We start from the raw sequence: 19,717 nt of genomic DNA on the forward strand, positions 1-19,717 counted from the left end.
TCATATATCACCTCTGTGCATACATCATAAGGGAAAATGGAAATGAATTGGTTAATAGTCTTAAAGCTTCTTCATGCTCAGATTCCAACTTTCTGAATCACTGGTCTTTTCCACACAATATCTCCTCCATGCCATGAAGAGTGGTAATTTTTTAAATTTTAAATAAATGGTAAATTATTTAAATTAAATTTTAAAAACCTGTAAAAGATCTAAAAGCCATTGATGTTGGCTCTTAAACCTTATGATAAGTTTTAAAAAAGTGTTTCACTCTTTTAAAAAGTCCCTGGGACATTTTACAAATCCCTGACACCCCTTTTGCTAGTTTTGAAGCTGTTGCTTTTCATATTTATGTATATATAGGCATGGCAGATATGACTTCTTGACCACTTCTAGGTCACAAGTAATTGTAGGACCATCAGTTGTGGGACAGGCCTCAGTTTCCAAGTGTCAAATGTGAGAAACTGTGTGTCTTAGAATCTATTCGACAGGGTAGTTCAACCATTTCATTTGATAGCTAAGAGCGTGGCAGGCTGAGATTCTTGTCCAGACTCACATAATAAATTAGTGATAGTTGGGACCAGAAAACAGTGTATACAGTCCAGTTGGTTCCTCTGACTTTAGTAGGATAGGGTTTTTCTGTTTTTTTCTTAACTGAAATATTGCAATTGAAGTTTAAAAGAAGGGAGGCTGGTGGAACAGAAAGAGAGTTACATTGGATATGGAAAAGACACCAAAATAGAAAACCAAAAACCGGTACGTGGTAAACAGTAGAAATAAGGAGAGAGGAACAATATTCCAATAGCTCTTAAGTGGCCCACCCACATCCAATCCCTTTCTATAACAACCTGTTTTTCATTCTTACCATTTGAATTATCTTATTGAAAACAAGTCTTCTCAGACCAACTCCTCTACTTGAAAAATGTGTAGTGACTCCCCGTCTGGAACAGAATGAAGCCCAGATTTGGGCGAGATGTATAGGGAAGGCCCTTCACAGGCCTCCCCACCTTGTCTTTTGTTGTTTCCTCTCCCCTCTGCTCCTCCCCTCTAGCCACACCAGCCATTCACCAAGCATCATGTACTTTCTTTCTTTTTTGTCTTTGTTTTATTTTTGTTTTTTTTGCCACACCTTGCAACATATGGGATCTTTGTTTCCCAACCAGCTATGGAACCAGAGCCCCCGGCAGTCCAAGTGCAAGGTCTTAACCACTGAACCAGCAGGGAAGCCCCTCATGTACTTCCTGATCCTGTACTTCGTTTATGCTGTTGCCTTTCCCTGCACACATCGTCCACCTTATGACCTTTTCCTTCAAGGCTCAAACACAACTCTTTTCACAGTTTCCACTCAACTCCCCCACCCCATCCTACTGTGTTCATGATTTCTGTCATAAAACATGTTGACTGAAAAAAAAAAAAGATGCACAACCTCAAAGCTGAGAATTGTGTTTTATTCAGTGGACTTTCTGAGGACTCAAACCTGGTCAGAAGTCTCTCAGATAACTCTGAGAGGTATGCTAGGAACCCGTATATATAGGGGGTTTTGCTACAAAAACCAGGGAATCAGACCATCAAAAGGTTACTACTAATTAATGAAAACCAAACATCTCAAGTTAATGAATTTAGCACTTTTTAATGTGTGAGAAGCTGCAAAAGACTGGGCTCACTGAAATCATTCCTTTGATATGCACCTTATCAATATTCTATTCTTTCCTATCCTGAGTTCCCTCAGGGTGCACCATTGGGCTGGCTGCACTGGCTGAGGGCTGTGACATGCTTTGTAGCCTATATATCAAAGGTTATATATCTATTGAAAAATGTATAGTAACTCCCCATCTGGAACAGAATAAAGCCCTGGTTCTTTGGCAAGACATATAGGGAAGACATCCTATACATATATATGTATATACACATACACACACATATACATATATATCACTGAGCTGTGATCTCCTTGGGAAAGGGGTCATATCTTATTTATCTGTGTATTCCTGTTTTTTAGAACCATACCTGGCAAACAGTAGGTTTACACAGGTATTTATTGCCTTGAAATATCTGCTTGATATTAATACTGCCAAAGGAGAAACACAGTCAGTTAAGCATATTGCTATTTCCTGAATGCAGTATTATCTTTCTAGAGAAGATTGGTAAAGTCCCTCTGCCAGAAAGAAGGGATTGGAGAAAATTTTCATTTTGAGTGGAAGTTTAGGAGGGAGGTAGTATAAAAAGTCACATCCACAGCTCGGTATTTACTGGAGATCAGTGGAGAAATAACTCCAGAAAGAATGAAGGGATGAAGCCAAAGCAAAAACAATACCCAGCTCTGGATGTGACTGGTGATAGAAGCAAGGTCCGATGCTGTAAAGAGCAATATTGCATAGGAACCTGGAATGTCAGGTCCATGAATCAAGGCAAATTGGAAGTGGTCAAATAGGAGATGGCGAGAGTGAACGTCGACATTCTAGGAATCAGCAAACTAAAATGGAAAGGAATGGGTGAATTTAACTCAGATGACCATTATATCTACTACTGCGGGCAGGAATCCCTCAGAAGAAATGGAGTAGCCATCATGGTCAACAAGAGTCCAAAATGCAGTACTTGGATGCAATCTCCAAATTACAGAATGATCTCAGTTCATCTCCAAGGCAAACCATTCCATATCACAGTTATCCAAGTCTATGCCCCAACCAGTAACACTGAAGAAGCTGAAGTTGAAAGGTTTTATGAAGACCTACAAGACCTTTTAGAACTAACACCCAAAAAAGATGTCCTTTTCATTATAGGGGACTGGAATGCCAAAGTAGGAAGTCAAGAAACACCTGAAGTAACAGGCAAATTTGGCCTTGGAATGCAAAATGAAGCAGGGCAAAGACTAATAGAGTTTTGCCAAGAAAATGCACTGGTCATAGCAAACACCCTCTTCCAACAACACAAGAGAAGACTCTACACATGGACATCACCAGATGGTCAACACCAAAATCAGATTGATTATATTATTTGCAGCCAAAGATGGAGAAGCTCTATATAGTCAACAAAAACAAGACCAAGAGCTGACTGTGGCTCAGATCGTGAACTCCTTATTGCCAAATTCAGACTTAAATTGAAGAAAGCAGGGAAAACCGCTAGACCATTCAGGTATGACCTAAATCAGATCTCTTATGATTATACAGTGGAAGTGAGAAATACATTTAAGGGCCTAGATCTGATAGATAGAGTGCCTGATGAACTATGGAATGAGGTTCGTGTACAGGAGACAGGGATCAAGACTATCCCCATGGAAAAGAAATGCAAAAAAGCAAAATGGCTGTCTGGGAAGACCTTACAAATAGCTATGAAAAGAAGAGAAGGAAAAAGCAAAGGAGAAAAGGAAAGATATAAGCATCTGAATGCAGAGTTCCAAAGAAGAGCAGGAATAATAAGAAAGCCTTCCTCAGTGATCAATGCAAAGAAATAGAGGAAAACAACAGAATGGGAAAGACTAGAGATTTCTTCAAGAAAATTAGAGATACCAAGGGAACATTTCATGCAAAGATGGGCTCGATAAAGGACAGAAATGGTATGGACCTAACAGAAGCAGAAGATATTAAGAAGAGGTGGCAAGAATACACGGAAGAACTGTACAAAAAAGATCTTCACGACCCAGATAATCACGATGGTGTGATCACTAATCTAGAGCCAGACATCCTGGAATGTGAAGTCAAGTGGGCCTATGAACAAAGCTAGTGGAGGTGATGGAATTCCAGTTGAGCTGTTTCAAATCCTGAAAGATGATGCTGTGAAAGTGCTGCACTCAATATGCCAGCAAATTTGGAAAACTCAGCAGTGGCCACAGGACTGGAAAAGGTCACTTTTCATTCCAATTCCAAAGAAAAGCAATGCCAAAGAATGCTCAAACTGCCACACAATTGCGCTCATCTCACATGCTAGTAAAGTAATGCTCAAAATTCTCCAAGCCAGGCTTCAGCAATACATGAACCGTGAACTTCCTGATGTTCAAGCTGGTTTTCGAAAAGGCAGAGGAACCAGAGATCAAATCGCCAACATCTGCTGGATCATGGAAAAAGGAAGAGAGTTCCAGAAAAACATCTATTTCTGCTTTATTGACTATGCCAAAGCCTTTGACTGTGTGGATCACAATAAACTATAGAAAATTCTGAGAGATGGGAATATCAGACCACCTAACCTGCCTCTTGAGAAATCTGTATGCAGGTCAGGAAGCAACAGTTAGAACTGGACATGGAACAACAGACTGGTTCCAAATAGGAAAAGGAAATGGTATGGACCTAACAGAAGCAGAAAAACAGGCTGTATATTGTCACCCTGCTTATTTAACTTATATGCAGAGTACATCATGAGAAATGCTGGACTGGAAGAAACACAAGCTGGAATCAAGATTGCCGGGAGAAATATCAATAACCTCAGATATGCAGATGACACCACCCTTATGGAAGAAAGTGAAGAGGAGCTAAAGAGCCTAACAAAAGCAGGTGATGAAAGTGAAAGTGGAGAGTGAGAAAGTTAGCCTAAAGCTCAACATTCAGGAAACGAAGATCATGGCATCTGGTCCCATCACTTCATGGGAAATAGATGGGGAAACAGTGGAAACAGTGTCAGACTTTATTCTGGGGGGCTCCAAAATCACTGCAGATGGTGACTGCAGCCATGAAATTAAAAGACGCTTACTCCTTGGAAGAAAAGTTATAACCAACCTAGATAGTATATTCAAAAGCAGAGACATTACTTTGCCAACTAAGGTCCGTCTAGTCAAGGCTATGGTTTTTCCTGTGGTCATGTATGGATGTGAGAGTTGGACTGTGAAGAATGCTGAGCACCGAAGAATTAATGCTTTTGAACTGTTGTGTTGGAGAAGACTCTTGGGAGTCCCTTGGACTACAAGGAGATCCAAACAGTCCATTCTGAAGGAGATCAGCCCTGGAATTTCTTTGGAAGGAATGATGCTAAAGCTGAAACTCTAGTACTTTGGCCACCTCATGAGAAGAGTTGACTCATTGGAAAAGACTCTGCTGCTGGGAGGGATTGGGGGCAGGCGGAGAAGGGGACGACCGAGGATGAGATGGCTGGATGGCATCATGGACTCGATGGACGTGAGTCCAAGTGAACTCCAGGAGTTGGTGATGGACAGGGAGGCCTGGTGTGCTACAATTCATGGCGTCGCAAAGAATTAGACACGACTGAGCGACTGAACTGAACTGAGTATAAAAAGAGAAAGTTGAAAAAAGAATAGTACAGGGTACAAAGAATTACAGCTTCCCACGTGGCAGCAGGTGGTAAAGAACCTGCTTGCCAATGCAGGAGACATAAGAGATGTGGATTCACTTCCTGGGTCGAGAAGATCCTCTGGAGGAGGACATGGCAACCCACTCCAGCATTATTCCCTGGAGAATCCCGTGGACAGAGGAGCCTGGTGGGCTACAGCCCATGGGATCACAAAGAATCAGACACGACTGGAGTGACTTAGCATGCACAAAGAATTAGGGAGAATGGCTTTAGAAACAAAAAGAAAGTGAGACTAGAAAGAGAATGGGAGACGGAGAAAGAAGAAAAGAAAGGAGAAGAGTGGAGGGAGTAGCCAGAATTTTAGACTCTGTCTTAGTTTACTTGCAGGGGAGTTTCTTGACAATGCTTTCTCACACGGATGGTTCAAACTCTCTTTCCTGAATGAGCCCCATTTTGTATTCTTCACATCACTCTCCCTCTGAAAAGACACAAGTCTGCTCCTTACAACTGCCTTACAATTAGTGCATTGTTTTTCATTGTTGTTCTCTGTGGAAAGCTGAAGGAGGCAAAGTAATCTGGTGGGAAGGCATTCACTCCACGGGGACTCCCCAGGCCTGGCACATCCCAGCTCTGAGACCTCAAGCAAGGCGCTCAGTCACTTGTATAAACCATGCAACTCTGATTGGGGTTTGAACCTGTGATCTTTTAACTGAGAGCACATACCTGATCTCAGGACTTAATGAAGCTTGGGTTCTTGATGTCTCATTGCAGAATGAATTCAGTGAGAGACAAAGTTATAGGTTGCTGCTGCTAAGTTGCTCAGTGGTGTCCAACTCTTAGCGACCCCATGGACTGCAGCCTACCAGGCTCCTCCGTCCATGGGATTTTCCAGGCAGGAGTACTGGAGTGGGGTGCCATTGCCTTCTCTAAAGTTATAGGTATGAAATACATTTATTTAGAAACACACTTCACAGACAGAGTGTGGGCCATCCCGGGAGGATAGAGCAGCACCAGGGTATGGGGTTGTCAGTTTTTATGGCAATGGGTAATTTCATAGGCTAATGAGGGGGAGGGGGCAAGTGGACCTTAGGAAGCATCTCTATGAACAAAGCCAGTGGAGGTGACGGAATTCCAGTTGAGCTATTTCAAATCCTAAAAGATAATGCTGTGAAAGTGCTCCACTCAATATGCCAGCAAATTTGGAAAACTCAGCAGTGGCCACAGGACTGGAAAATATCAATTTTCATTCCAATCCCAAAGAAAGGCAATGCCAAAGAATGCTCAAACTACGGCACAACTGCACTCATCTCACATGTTAGCAAAGTGATGCTCAAAATTTTCCAAGCCAGGCTTCAACTGTGAAATTCCATGAACTGTAAAATTCCAGATGTTCAGGCTGGATTTAGAAAAGACAGAGGAGCCAGAGATCAAATTGCCAACGTCCAGTAGATCATCGATAAAGCAAGAGAGTTCCAGAAAAACATCTACTTCTGTTATATGACTACACCAAAGCCTTTGACTGTGTGGATCACAACAAACTGTGGAAAATTCTTAAAGAGATGGGAATACCAAACCACCTGACCTGCCTCCTGAGAAATCTGTATGCAGGTCAAGGAGCAACAGTTAGAACTGAACATGGAACAACAGACTTGTTCCAAATTGGGAAAGAAGTGTTCAAGGCTGTATATTGTCACCCTGCCTGTTTAACTTATATGCATGCAGAGTACATTATGAGAAATGTTGGACTGGATGAAGCACAGCTGGAATCAAGATTGCCAGGAGAAATAACAGTAACCTCAGATATGCAGATGACACCACCCTTATGGCAGAAAGTGAAGAGGAACTAAAGAGCCTTTTGATGAAAGTGAAAGAGGAGAGTAGAAAAGCTGGCTTAAAACTCAACATTCAGAAAACCAAGATCATGGCATCTGATCCCATTACTTCATGGCAAATAGATAGGGAAACAATGGAAACTGTTACAGACTTTATTTTGGGGGCTCCAAAATCACTGCAGATGGTGACTACAGCCATGAAATTAGAAGACACTTGCTCCTTGGAAGAAAAGTTATGACCAACCTAGATAGCATATTCAAAAGCAGAGATATTACTTTGCCAACAAAGGTCCATCTAGTCAAAGCTATGGTTTTTCCCTTAGTCATGAATGGATGTGAGAGTTGGACTATAAAGAAAGCTGAGCACCGAAGAATTGATGCCTTTGAACTGTGGTGCTGGAGAAGACTCTTGAGAGTCCGTTGGACTGCAAGGAGATCCAACCAGTTCATCCTAAAGGAGATCAGTCCTGAATATTCATTGGAAGGACTGATGTTGAAGCTGAAACTCCAATACTTTGGCCACCTGATGCGAAGAGCTGACTCATTTGAAAAAGACCCTGACGCTGGGAAAGATTGAAGGCGGAAGGAGAAGGGGATGACAGAGGTTGAGATGGTTGGAAGGCATCACCGACTCAATGGACATGAGCTTGATCAAACTCCGGGACACTGTGAAGGACAGAGAAGCCTGGCATGCTGCAGTCCATGGGATCACAAAGAGTCAGACACGACTGAGCAACTGAACTTAAGCTGAAACTGAAACTGAATAAGGGGGAGGAGTATTTCAGCTATTTGGGCAAAAGGGTGGAGATTTCCAGGAAATGGGCCACTGCCCACTTTTCGGCCTTTGCTGGTTGACCTCAGAACTGTCATGTCTCCTGTGGGTGTGTCATTTAGATGCTAATGTGTGACAGTGAGCATATAATAAGGCTCAGTGTCTACTGGAAGTCGCATCTTCTGCCACCTTGGACCTTGTTGGTTCTAACCAATTTTTGTCATGTCCTATGGCTATGTCATTCTTTTAAAAGTTGTGCCCTGCCCCCTTACCTCATGTTTCACTTGGGCCTCAGCATATTCACCTGTAAAATGTGATATCTATATCTCTCCAGGCTTCCTTTCCACGTCATTGTAAAAATCTAAATAAGGGAGATAATATGTATGAAAATACTTTGTAAGCAGACAGGCTGCTCTATAGATGAAGATAACACTACCTATTTTGTTGACTATTTCGTCCAGTGGAAAGACTCCATGGGCAGATAGCATAGCTCTGTCTCCTGCTAATAAGTCCTATTTATCAAAAGGAGGTAACAGTCTTTCTTTCTTCTTATTAGTATTCTGAAGTCTTAGGAAGCTGGCACAGTTAAATGTTCGTGGCCCATGAGAAAGACATATAAGAAACCATGGCACTCCCTTTTCAAAAAGAGCTGGAGAAATACAAGAACATTGATGAAGATGAGCTTCTTGGCAAACTCTCAGAAGAGGAACTGAAACAGCTGGAAAATGTTCTTGATGACCTAGATCCTGAGGTTAGTGACCTGGAACTGAAGCAGGTGGTTTGTGATAAGGTGGGATGAATGATATAGCATGTCCTTAAAACAATAGTATAGGAATCCTTGAGCTCCAAATGCAGATTCTGTGTCCTAATTGGTTCTGAGTCACTTACTTTTTTATAAACCATGGAGAACCTCAGTAGCCACATATTTGATATGGCAATTTCATTTCTAAAAAACCAGTTTAATGTAAATGCCAGAAAATATTTTCCATTGACTCCAAGAAGGACTAGACTGACTTATGGAAAAAGAAAGAGGAAACAAACATGACCAAGTTTTTTCTGAGTCATGTATTCTGCTGGGCCCAGAAGTCCTTGACTTAAATTATATTATCCCCATTTCATAAATAAGGGGACAGACCAGGAAAAGTAATTTACATAAGATCCCATACTGGTAACCTGGTAAATGTCAGAGATTGTATTTAAACCAAATCTTTAATAACCCCCAAAGCAGATATTTTTAATATCTCATTTCTTTAACATATATAAACAAGTTAAAATCTTGGTGATCTCACAATAATGGATAGATTAGAGTAACTGTGACTGTAATATCAAATGGAGCATCTCATGTTTTTATGAGCCCTTACAAAGGTAAATAGCTTGTTATAATGTTTGTTTAGCAAGCACTTTCTTCAGCCCTGCTAGTATTATCTCAAGCTTAGAGGCAGAGACATCTAAAATAGTGGTTTTACTATAAATAAAAAAATCCACTAAAATATTTATGTGATATTCTATAATGCCAGATAATTTGGATATTGTTTTACTTTAAAAAATGCAAGTATCTTTTTTTACTTTTTAAACTTAAAAGAAATATCTCTATGTTTAATCAGGCAGATATCAATAGCTATCATAATGTTCACTTACCAGCTTGGATGTTTCCCAGGAGAGATTAGAAATGAGTGTGGGGACTTCCCTGGTGGTCCAGTGGCTAAGAAACCACCTTCCAATGCAAGGGAGATGGGTTCGATCCCTGGATGGGAAACTTAAGATCCCACATGACTCAGAAGAACTAAGCCCAGGTGCCACACCTAGAGAAGCCCACGAGACAATGAAGACCCAACACAGACAAAAAAGCTTTAAAAAAAAGAAATAAGAGAGTGTGGCCATATTGGCTGTTCCATATGCGTGCCTGGGAGCACTGCTGGACAGACCTAAGTGGGATCTATAAGGAAAGAGGCTTTGAAGGGTGGCTGGCCTTTTGCCACCATGTTCTGGAAGGCAGCTGCAGCAGTCTGAGGCTGTTTTAGCCACCTGAGTTCTGCCTGAGCTCTTTGGGATCCCCCGCCGTCAACACAGAATAGGCCCCAAAGGTATGCCAGAGCTCCAGCCCTCATCTCTGCCAGGTGTGGTCTGCCCAAGTTCCCCCTACACAGCAGGGGTCAGGGAGGGAAAACATATCAGACACCCCCTTTCCTGCTCATTCCTCTCTCATCAGAGTGCACTGCTGCCAGCTGGATTTCGACAGAAAGACCAGACACAGAAAGCAGCCACGGGCCCATTTGACCGCGAGCACCTCCTTATGTACCTGGAGAAGGAGGCTTTGGAGCAGAAAGACAGGGAAGACTTTGTGCCCTTCACTGGAGAAAAGAAAGGTAAGGATCACAGGTGCAGTCTGACAACATAAGCACCCCAATGTGTTGTTGTGGAGGGTCAGATGAGGGAACTGGCCTGACAGTGGGAACTAAGCCTGAACTGGAATCAGTACACATGTCCAGACCCACAGACTGTACACCACCAAGGGTGAGCCCTCCATGTCACTACAAATGACCCAATTGTGTTCCTTTTTATGGCTGACTAATACTCCGTTGTTTGAGCATTCTTTGGCATTGCCTGTCTTTGGAATTGGAATGAAAACTGACCTTTTTCAGTCCTGTGGCCACTGCTGAGTTTTCCAAATTTGCTGGCATATTGAGTGCAGCACTTTCACAGCATCATCTTTCAGGATTTGAAACAGCTCAACTGGAATTCCATCACCTCCACTAGCTTTGTTTATAGTGATGCTTTCCAAGGCCCACTTGACTTCACATTCCAAGATGTCTGGCTCTAGATTAGTGATCACACCATCATGAATATCTAGGTCATGAAGATCTTTTTTGTACAGTTCTTCCATGTATTCTTGCCACCTCTTCTTAATATCTTCTGCTTCTGTTAGGTCCATACCATTTCTGTCCTTTATTGAGCCCATCCTTGCATGAAATGTTCCCTTGGTATCTCTGATTTTCTTGAAGAGATCTCTAGTCTTTCCCATTCTGTTGTTTTCCTCTATTTCTTTGCATTGATCACTGAAGAAGGCTTTCTTATCTCTTCTTGCTATTCTTTGGAACTCTGCATGCAGATGCTTATATCTTTCCTTTTCTCCTTTGCTTTTTGCCTCTCTTCTTTTCACAGCTATTTGTAAGGCTTCCCCAGACAGCCATTTTGCTTTTTTGCATTTCTTTTCCATGGGGATGGTCTTGATCCCTGTCTCCTGTACAATGTCACAAACCTCATTCCATAGTTCATCAGGCAGTCTATCTATCAGATCTAGGCCCTTAAATCTATTTCTCACTTCCACTGTATAATCATAAGGGATTTAATTTAGGTCATACCTGAATGGTCTAGCAGTTTTCCCTGCTTTCTTCAATTTGAGTCTGAATTTGGTAATAAGGAGTTCATGATCTGAGCCACAGTCAGCTCCTGGTCTTGTTTTTGTTGACTGTATAGAGCTTCTCCGCACAATTGCACTCATCTCACAGGCTAGTAAAGTAATGCTCAAAATTCTCCAAGCCAGGCTTCAGCAATACGTGAACCGTGAACTCCCTGATGTTCAAGCTGCTTTTAGAAAAGGCAGAGGAACCAGAGATCAAATTGCCAACCTCCGCTGGATCATGGAAAAAGCAAGAGTTCCAGAAAAACATCTGTTTCTGCTTTATTGACTATGCCAAAGCCTTTGACTGTGTGGATCACAATAAACTGTAGAAAATTGTGAAAGAGATGGGAATACCAGACCACCTGACCTGCCTCTTGAGAAATCTGTATGCAGGTCAGGAAGCAACAGTTAGAACTGGACATGGAACAACAGACTGCTTCCAGATAGGAAAAGGAGTACGTCAAGGCTGTATATTGTCACCCTGCTTATTTAACTTCTATGCAGAGTACATCATGAGAAATGCTGGACTGGAAGAAACACAAGCTGGAATCAAGATTGCCGGGAGAAATATCAATAACCTCAGATATGCAGATGATACCACCCTTATGGAAGAAAGTGAAGAGGAGCTAAAAAGGCTCTTGATGAAAGTGAAAGAGGAGAGCGAAAAAGTTGGCTTAAAGCTCAACGTTCAGAAAACGAAGATCATGGCATCCAGTCCCATCACTTCATGGGAAATAGATGGGGAAACAGTGGAAACAGTGTCAGACTTTATTTTGGGGGGGCTCCAAAATCACTGCAGATGGTGACTGCAGCCATGAAATTAAAAGACGCTTACTCCTTGGAAGAAAAGTTATAACCAACCTAGATAGTATATTCAAAAGCAGAGACATTACTTTGCCAGCTAAGGTCCGTCTAGTCAAGGCTATGGTTTTTCCTGTGGTCATGTATGGATGTGAGAGTTGGACTGTGAAGAAGGCTGCGTGCTGAAGAATTGATGCTTTTGAACTGTTGTGTTGGAGAAGACTCTTGAGAGTCCCTTGGACTGCAAGGAGATCCAACCAGTCCATTCTGAAGGAGATCAAGCCTGGGATTTCTTTGGAAGGAATGATGCTAAAGCTGAAGCTCCAGTAATTTGGCCACCTCATGTGAAGAGTTGACTCATTGGAAAAGACTTTGGTGCTGGGAAGGATTGGGGGCAGGAGGAGAAGGGGACGACAGAGGATGAAATGGCTGGATGGCATCACCAACTCGATGGACGTGAGTCTGAGTGAACTCCGGGAGATGGTGATGGACAAGGAGGTCTGGCATGCTGCGATTCATGGGGTCGCAAAGAGTCGCACACGACTGAGCGACTGAACTGAACTGAATATTCCATTGTATATAGTCCACATCTTCTTTATCTGTTCATCTGTTGATGGATATTTAGATGAAGTGAAGTAAGTCAGAAAGAGAAAAACAAGTATCATATATTAATACATATATAGAAAACTGGTACAAATGAACCTATTTGCAGGGCAGGAATAGAGACACACATGGAGAATGGACATGTGGGCATGGCCCAGGAGGGAGGTGGGAGGAATTGGGATATTGGGATTCACATATGTGCACTGCCATGTGTAAAGAGATAGCCAGTGGGAACCTGCTGCATAGTACACGGAGCTTAGCTCGGTGCTCTGTGGTGACTTAGATGGGTAGGATGAGGGACAGGTTGGAGGAAGGGCACAGAGGAAGGAGATATATATATGTATGCTGCTGCTGCTGCTGCTGCTGCTGCTGCTAAGTTGCTTCAGTCGTGTCCGACTCCGTGTGATCCCATAGATGGCAGCCCACCAGGCTTCCTCATCCCTGGGATTCTCCAGGCAAGAACACTGGAGTGGGTTGCCATTTCCTTCTCCAATGCATGAAAGTAAAAAGTGAAAGTGAAGTCACTCAGTCGTGTCCAACTCTTTGAGACCCCATGGACTGCAGCCTACCAGGCTCCTCTGTCCATGGGATTTTCCAGGCAAAAGTACTGGAGTGGGGTGCCATTGCCTTCTCCGATATATATGTATACATATAGCTAATTCACTTTGTTGTATAATGTTATAAAGCAACTATACCCCAATTTTTTTAAAAAAGAGTGAACACTAGTATAAACTGTAAATTTTGGGTGACAATGATGTCAGTGTAGGTTCAGCAGTTGTAACAAGTACACACTGTGCTGTGGGCTATCATTAGAGGGGAGGTGTGAATTAGGGACAGGGAAGACATGGGAACTGTCTGTGCTTTCCAATGCCAACCTAAAGCTGCTCCAAAAAATAGTCTATTAATTAAAATTTTAAAAAAAGAACCATGGCAGAAGATGTAGGCTACAAATAGAGAATAAACTAGTCATTACCAGAAGGAAAGAAAGGAGAGGAAGGGTGAGATAGAGGTATGGGGTTAAGAAACACAAACTACTATGTATAAAGTAAGTAAGTAGCAAGGATGTATTATATAGCACAGGAAAATATAAACATTCTTTTGTGATAACTTTAAATCTAATGGATTTATAAAATATTGAATCACTCTGTTGTATACCTAAAACTGATATAATATTGTAAATTGATTATACTTCAATAAAATTTTAAAAAATACAGACTAACGCACAGAGAAATTAAATATCTGAACAGCAAGAACAACAAAAGAAGCTGCCAGTTCAAAAGAGAGAATATTGTCATTAGAAAAGTGTGAATCTGGCTTCTGAAACCCACGCAGGTAACCATAATTTATTAAAAAAAAAAAATCTACCTAGCCAAAAAAAGTAATTATCTGCTTGAGTAAGGGGGCAGAAAAAGGAACCCACAGGCTTATTAACTGAATGTGCTGTGCTGTGCTGTGCTAAATTGCTTCAGTCGTGTCTGACTCTTTGCAACCCTATAGACAGTAGCCCACTAGGCTCCTCTGTCCATAGAATTCTCCAGGCAAGGATACTGGAGTGGGTTGCCATGCCCTCCTCCAGGGGATCTTCCCCACCCAGGGATTGAACCCGCATCCCTTAAGTCTCCTGCATTGGCAGGTGGGTTCTTTACCACTAGCACCACCTGGGAAGCCCAAAATGAACTGAATACTCAGAGTGTCAGTTCAGCTCAGTCGCTCAGTCATGTCCACTCTTTGCAACCCCATGAATCGCAGCACGCCAGGCCTCCCTGTCCATCACCAACTCCCAGAGTTCACTCAAACTCATGTCCATCGAGTCGGTGATGCCATCCAGCCATCTCATGCTCTGTCGTCCCCTTCTCCTCCTGCTCCCAGTCCCTCCCAGCATCAGAGTCTTTTCCAATGAGTCAACTCTTCACATGAGGTGGCCAAAGTATTGGAGTTTCAGCTTTAACATCATTCCTTCCAAAGAACACCTAGGACTGATCTCCTCTATCGACTGTACTGGTATTCAAATTTGTTTCATAAAAAAATATTTTTTTAAGCCCCAAAGAAGCAGTTTGGAAGTGTAAAGTAGCATCAAGCACTGGCGTGTTCCTCTTAGCCGGGGACTGTCCCAGTTGCAGGTACCCCAGGTCTGCCTCTGTTGTGTTAGATGCTTCCACTAGAGGCCAGTGCAGTTAATCATCTGTTCATCTAGCATCTACCAGCCACCTCCTGGCTTCAGAGCCCTGTGCCAGGTGCTGGGACCACAGGGCAGACCCTGCCCTGCCCTCAGGGAGCATGTGGTGAGAAATATTCTGATAGACCTGGAAGGGGCCTGAGGAGTAAGAAGGTGTTCCTTCAGCAGGGAGTGAGCTCTGAACTAAGACAGGAAAATCCTCCTTCCTAGCCCCCCACCCTGAGCTCCCCTTTGGAGGAAAAGTGGCTACCAATCCCCTATCCAGGTTTCTCAGCTGTAACAGTGACTTGGTCCCCAAAATATGACTGGAATCGCTGATAACCTCGTGGCATCCATTGTCTTTTTAAAACACAGATCCGATCATGTCATTCCCTGCTTACTGTCTCGAACCATTGCCGTGGTGCGCACAGCCATGGAGAGCTCACCTGGCCCACCTCTCTGACTGCGTCTCCCCTCCCCTCACTAAGCTCAGCGCCCCTGTCCTCACTCCATTCCCCAAACCTGCGAAGTTCTCTTCCCACCCAGAGGTTGTCTTCTCTCTGCCCTGCCTCCCCGTTTTTTACCTCCTGAGAGTCCCAGCTTAAATGTCAGGGCCTCCAGCTTTCCCTGACCTCTCTGTCTAAACCACGCTCCTTCTATCATGACATCCATTTATTGCTCCCATAACACTGTGACAACATTCATCCTTTTGTTTACTTATTTCCAGTTTTGTGTGTTTGTCGCACGAATCTGAGATCCACAGTGGGACTGTGTCTCTCTTGCATCCTGGCACAGAAACTGGCATGGTGCAGGCACTGGACCACTTGGATTAGAATGAATGCCATCTCTGAGCTTCTGTGCTAGGGCCACGGAAGCAGGAGTACCGGCCCCTTGGCTGCTGCCTTCCCTATGCAGCGTCACGGCTGCTCTGAACCACGTGCATCCAATGCCTCGTGAACCGCTGATGATGTCATTTTATTAAGAAAGTAAGGTTGGGCAGTGACAAATTGGGCAAATAACCAAGGTTTGCAGTAGAAACATGGAGCTGTTTCTATGGCAGCATGGTTATTGTTAGACTAATTGTGAAGGAAAAAATAAATTATAATGTCAACTCTTCAATAAAAGGCCAATTAACTTGCAGTATTAGGGTAGTGAGAAAATAACAAGAGGAAAGCTGTCGTCTTCTGTTCTCGGAGCAGAGGTCTGGGGAGCAGCTATGGTGAATTAACTCCTGATCCAGATTAATCTGCAGATGGTTCTTAGGGGGTTAGGCGTCCAGGAGCAGTCAGAGTAATAAATAGGGGTCCAGACGGGGTGGACAGCTGCTCAGAGGAGCTTAGGAGAAGCCACATGATTGGGTTAAAGGAGCAGAGAGCAAGTTTTCCAGAAAGAGTGGAAGGATCAGAGTGAGGTGTGCACAGGGCCCCAGGAAGACCACCAGTGACGCAGGAGCATGTCTAGCCAGGATTCCTTAATTTCTGAAATGATGCCAATGTCACTAATCCACTACTCCTGGTTAGACCTGCATTGGTTTAATGCTTCAGCTCTTAATGACCAGAGCTGTACATTCTCTGGTTAGTTCACTTCCCCTATAACAAGGCAGCAGCACACAATGTTTTTGTTTTTCTTCTGATTTAAAGGGAGAGTCTTCATCCCCAAAGAAAAGCCCATAGAAACTCATAAAGAAGAAAAGGTGACCCTGGACCCAGAACTGGAAGAAGCTTTGGCCAGTGCCTCCGACACTGAACTCTATGACCTTGCAGGTTAGTCCTCAGCTCTGGGAAGCTTTTCTGTCTAGCACTGTGACCTCCAGACATGCACTGACCCCCTGGAAGCAGCCTCTGAGCCCCTGTGTCACTGTTGATTGTTATTATGATATCAAGTTGACTTCAGCCATTAGGCAGCTGAGATGCTGGATGCAGGTCACTTAAGCTCTCTGAGCAAACATTTCACCGTATCTCAGCTATAAAATGTAAAATCATATTTCAGTTGTAAAGTACCCACAGTAATGCCTATCCTACAAAATCCAAGAGTTACTGTGAGAAATCAAAGAGAAGAAATATGAAGGAGTGTTGAGAAATTAAACAATAAAATAACAGCCCTTATGCCTTCAAAAAAGCTCCACATTTGGCATTTTATAATCACAAAATTTCCATTTCCATCACAAAATTTCTTGTTCTTTCCCACAGTCACTGTTTTTCATTCCCACTTAGAGTTATATTAACCTAACCATGGAGCAGAGCCCGTTTTCCTGTTATATTTCCCCAGTAAAGTAGATCCATATTCAGCCCAGTCTGCTCATTATTCTAGTTTTCTTAACAATAGCAACAGTGTAATAATAATTATTATTATATGTGAATTGTGAATTGGTTATACATACAGATAGAAAAAACCCAGGGAAGGGATAGTTAGGGAATTTGGGATCAAATGTACACATTGCTATATTTTAAATGGATAATCAACAACGACCTACTGTATAGCACAGGGAATTCTACTCAGTGTTATGTGGCAGTCTGAATGGGAGAGGAGTTTGGGGGGAGAATGGATACATGTATATGTGTGGCTAAGTCACTCTGCTGTGCACCTGAAACCGTCACAACATTGTTAATTGGGTATGCTGCCACTGCTGCTGCTGCTAAGTCACTTCAGTCGTGTCCGACTCTGTGCGACCCCATAGACGGCAGCCCTCCAGGCTCCCCCGTCCCTGGGATTCTCCAGGCAAGAATGCTGGAGTGGGTTGCCATTTCCTTCTCCAATGCATGAAAGTGAAACGTGAAAGTGAAGTCGCTCAGTCATGTCTGACTCTTCGAGACCCCCTGCACTGCCGCCTACCAGCCTCCTCCATCCATGGGGTTTTCCAGGCAAGAGTACTAGAGTGGGTTGCCATTGCCTTCTCTGTTTAATTGGCTATACTCCAATATAAAGTAAAAAGTTTTTTTTAAGAAAAAACCCAAATAGTACAAAATAATATGTAATGAATTATATAAGCTTCCTCCCTTTTCTTGTACTTCCTTTGAAAAAGATTCCATGCATATACCCATGTATTTGTGTACTAATTGGATGGAAATTTGCATTATTAGGGTCATTAGATCCCCACAGGATAGAAGCGCTTTGAAAAACAGTCCACAGCTTTGGCAAGAATTTTCACATTGTTATTCCATTGGAAGACATGAGTAATAATAATCTCCTTCCTCCCAGGAGAACCAACTCTGCCTTATTCTAAAATTAAAACTTGACAAGGGGAGTGAAATTATAATCATAAGTTGCTTAGTGAACATGGGGCCAAAGCAAGATATGCTTGTTGGATGGTCTCAGTGTCCTGTGTTTATTCTCTCTAGACAATGCCAAAAACACAGTGACAAATTCTTATTTATTTAACAAGAATTTGTAAAGCACTTAGAACACTGCATAACACATAGGAAGTCATTTAACCCTTGTAATAGGTAAAGTGCAATGATGATCCTTGTTTTACAGATGGGGAAACAGGTTCAGCGGTATTTAATGACTTCTCAAGCCATACAGATAGTACATAACAGAGTTAGGATTTAAACTCAGGCTGACTGCTCCTGACTGCTACTCTAAACCCATACACTCACTGGCTCTGAATATTTACCTTTTGTTGGCTATACAGGCTGTCCTAGAGTATAGTTTACAGCAGTTGAGGAGCTCAGAGGTAGGCCCCTGCCACCACTGGCAAATTATTCTGGGATCCTTCCCCAGGAGGCCTCCTGGAATTTCTCACCTGGAGTTTGGTTAAGGAAGGGAAAGCTAGGTGGGCAGTGGCAGTTAGTGCCTGCTCCGTGTTCAGTTATGGCCAGTGCTGTCTCCTGCATTGGAGAAGGCAATGGCACCCCACTCCAGTACTCTTGCCTGGAAAATCGCATGGATGGAGGAGCCTGGTAGGCTGCAGTCCATGTGGTCGCTAAGAGTCAGACACAACTGAGCGACTTCATTTTCACTTTTCACTTTCATGCATTGGAGAAGAAAATGGCAACCCACTCCAGTGTTCTTGCCTGGAGAATCTCAGGGAAGGGGGAGCCTGGAGGGCTGCCGTCTATGGGGTCGCACAGATTCGGACACGACTAAAGTGACTTAGCAGCAGCAGCAGCAGTCTCCTGCATACTGTACTGCCCTCTGGTGCAAGTTCTGTGTAGTACAGGAGACTCAAAATAGCATGCTTACCGAACATTTTATTGCTGACATCTCTTATTTCCCACCCTGGGATGCTCTAGAAGGGAAAAGAACCACTCTTTTCGGTACTGAGAGATGAAAGCAATGGGGAGGCTTAACACTGAAAGAGAACCATGATCTTTCAGCCCTTTGTCTCCAGAAAAACTACATACTATAGTCTACATAATGTTAGACCTTAAAATATTAGACTCAGTCCCACGTTCAAATTTTACAGATGAGAAAACATAAGGGATGAATCTACTTAACTAGGAGATCTAAGCAGATTTTCGGTTTTGAGACAACTAGACCATTGTCCCTCAGATCCTACACGATTCCACATATATAGACGTAGAAAGACGCGAAGAATGCTAGTGATCTTAGGAGGAGGGATTTTTTAAAAAAAGCTCATTTAATACTATACATGTGTCACACACTTTGCAAGGCAAGTGAGGTCAAGAGACTTATCTTTATTGTATGAAGAATTGTTCTGCAAAGGAAAAATTAACAATGTAGACATCTTAACAAGCTTTCTCAAACTTAAGTTTTATTCACAGATTATTTTTGCTTTTCAGCTGTTCTTGGAGTACACAATTTGCTCAACAACCCCAAGTTTGATGAAGAAACGACCAACACAAAAGGTGGCAAAGGGCCTGTGAGAAGTAAGTTGACGTGAAATCCGTGGTTTTATGAAACCTGGGAGCCTCCGGGTGTTGCTAATAGGAGAGAAGCTTGTTGACTGGGCCCCTGGG

The 19,717-nt window shown here is 42.8% G+C and overlaps 1 protein-coding gene across 2 annotated transcripts in view; it reads left to right on the top strand.

Annotated features, from left to right (window-relative positions):
• Positions 1-19,717, top strand: part of TMOD2 (tropomodulin 2) — a 63,683-nt gene that overhangs the window by 10,782 nt on the left and 33,184 nt on the right. For both annotated transcript variants that reach the window (XM_018054201.1, XM_018054202.1), the window contains exons 2-5: positions 8,393-8,587; positions 10,046-10,202; positions 16,439-16,561; positions 19,541-19,627. In XM_018054201.1, coding sequence (XP_017909690.1) covers positions 8,462-8,587; positions 10,046-10,202; positions 16,439-16,561; positions 19,541-19,627 — 493 coding nt within the window. In that variant the 5' untranslated portion in view covers positions 8,393-8,461. The remainder of the gene's footprint in view (positions 1-8,392; positions 8,588-10,045; positions 10,203-16,438; positions 16,562-19,540; positions 19,628-19,717) is intronic.

This window comes from Capra hircus, chromosome 10 (assembly GCF_001704415.2).
Source record: "Capra hircus breed San Clemente chromosome 10, ASM170441v1, whole genome shotgun sequence".
Lineage (NCBI taxonomy): Eukaryota > Metazoa > Chordata > Mammalia > Artiodactyla > Bovidae > Capra > Capra hircus.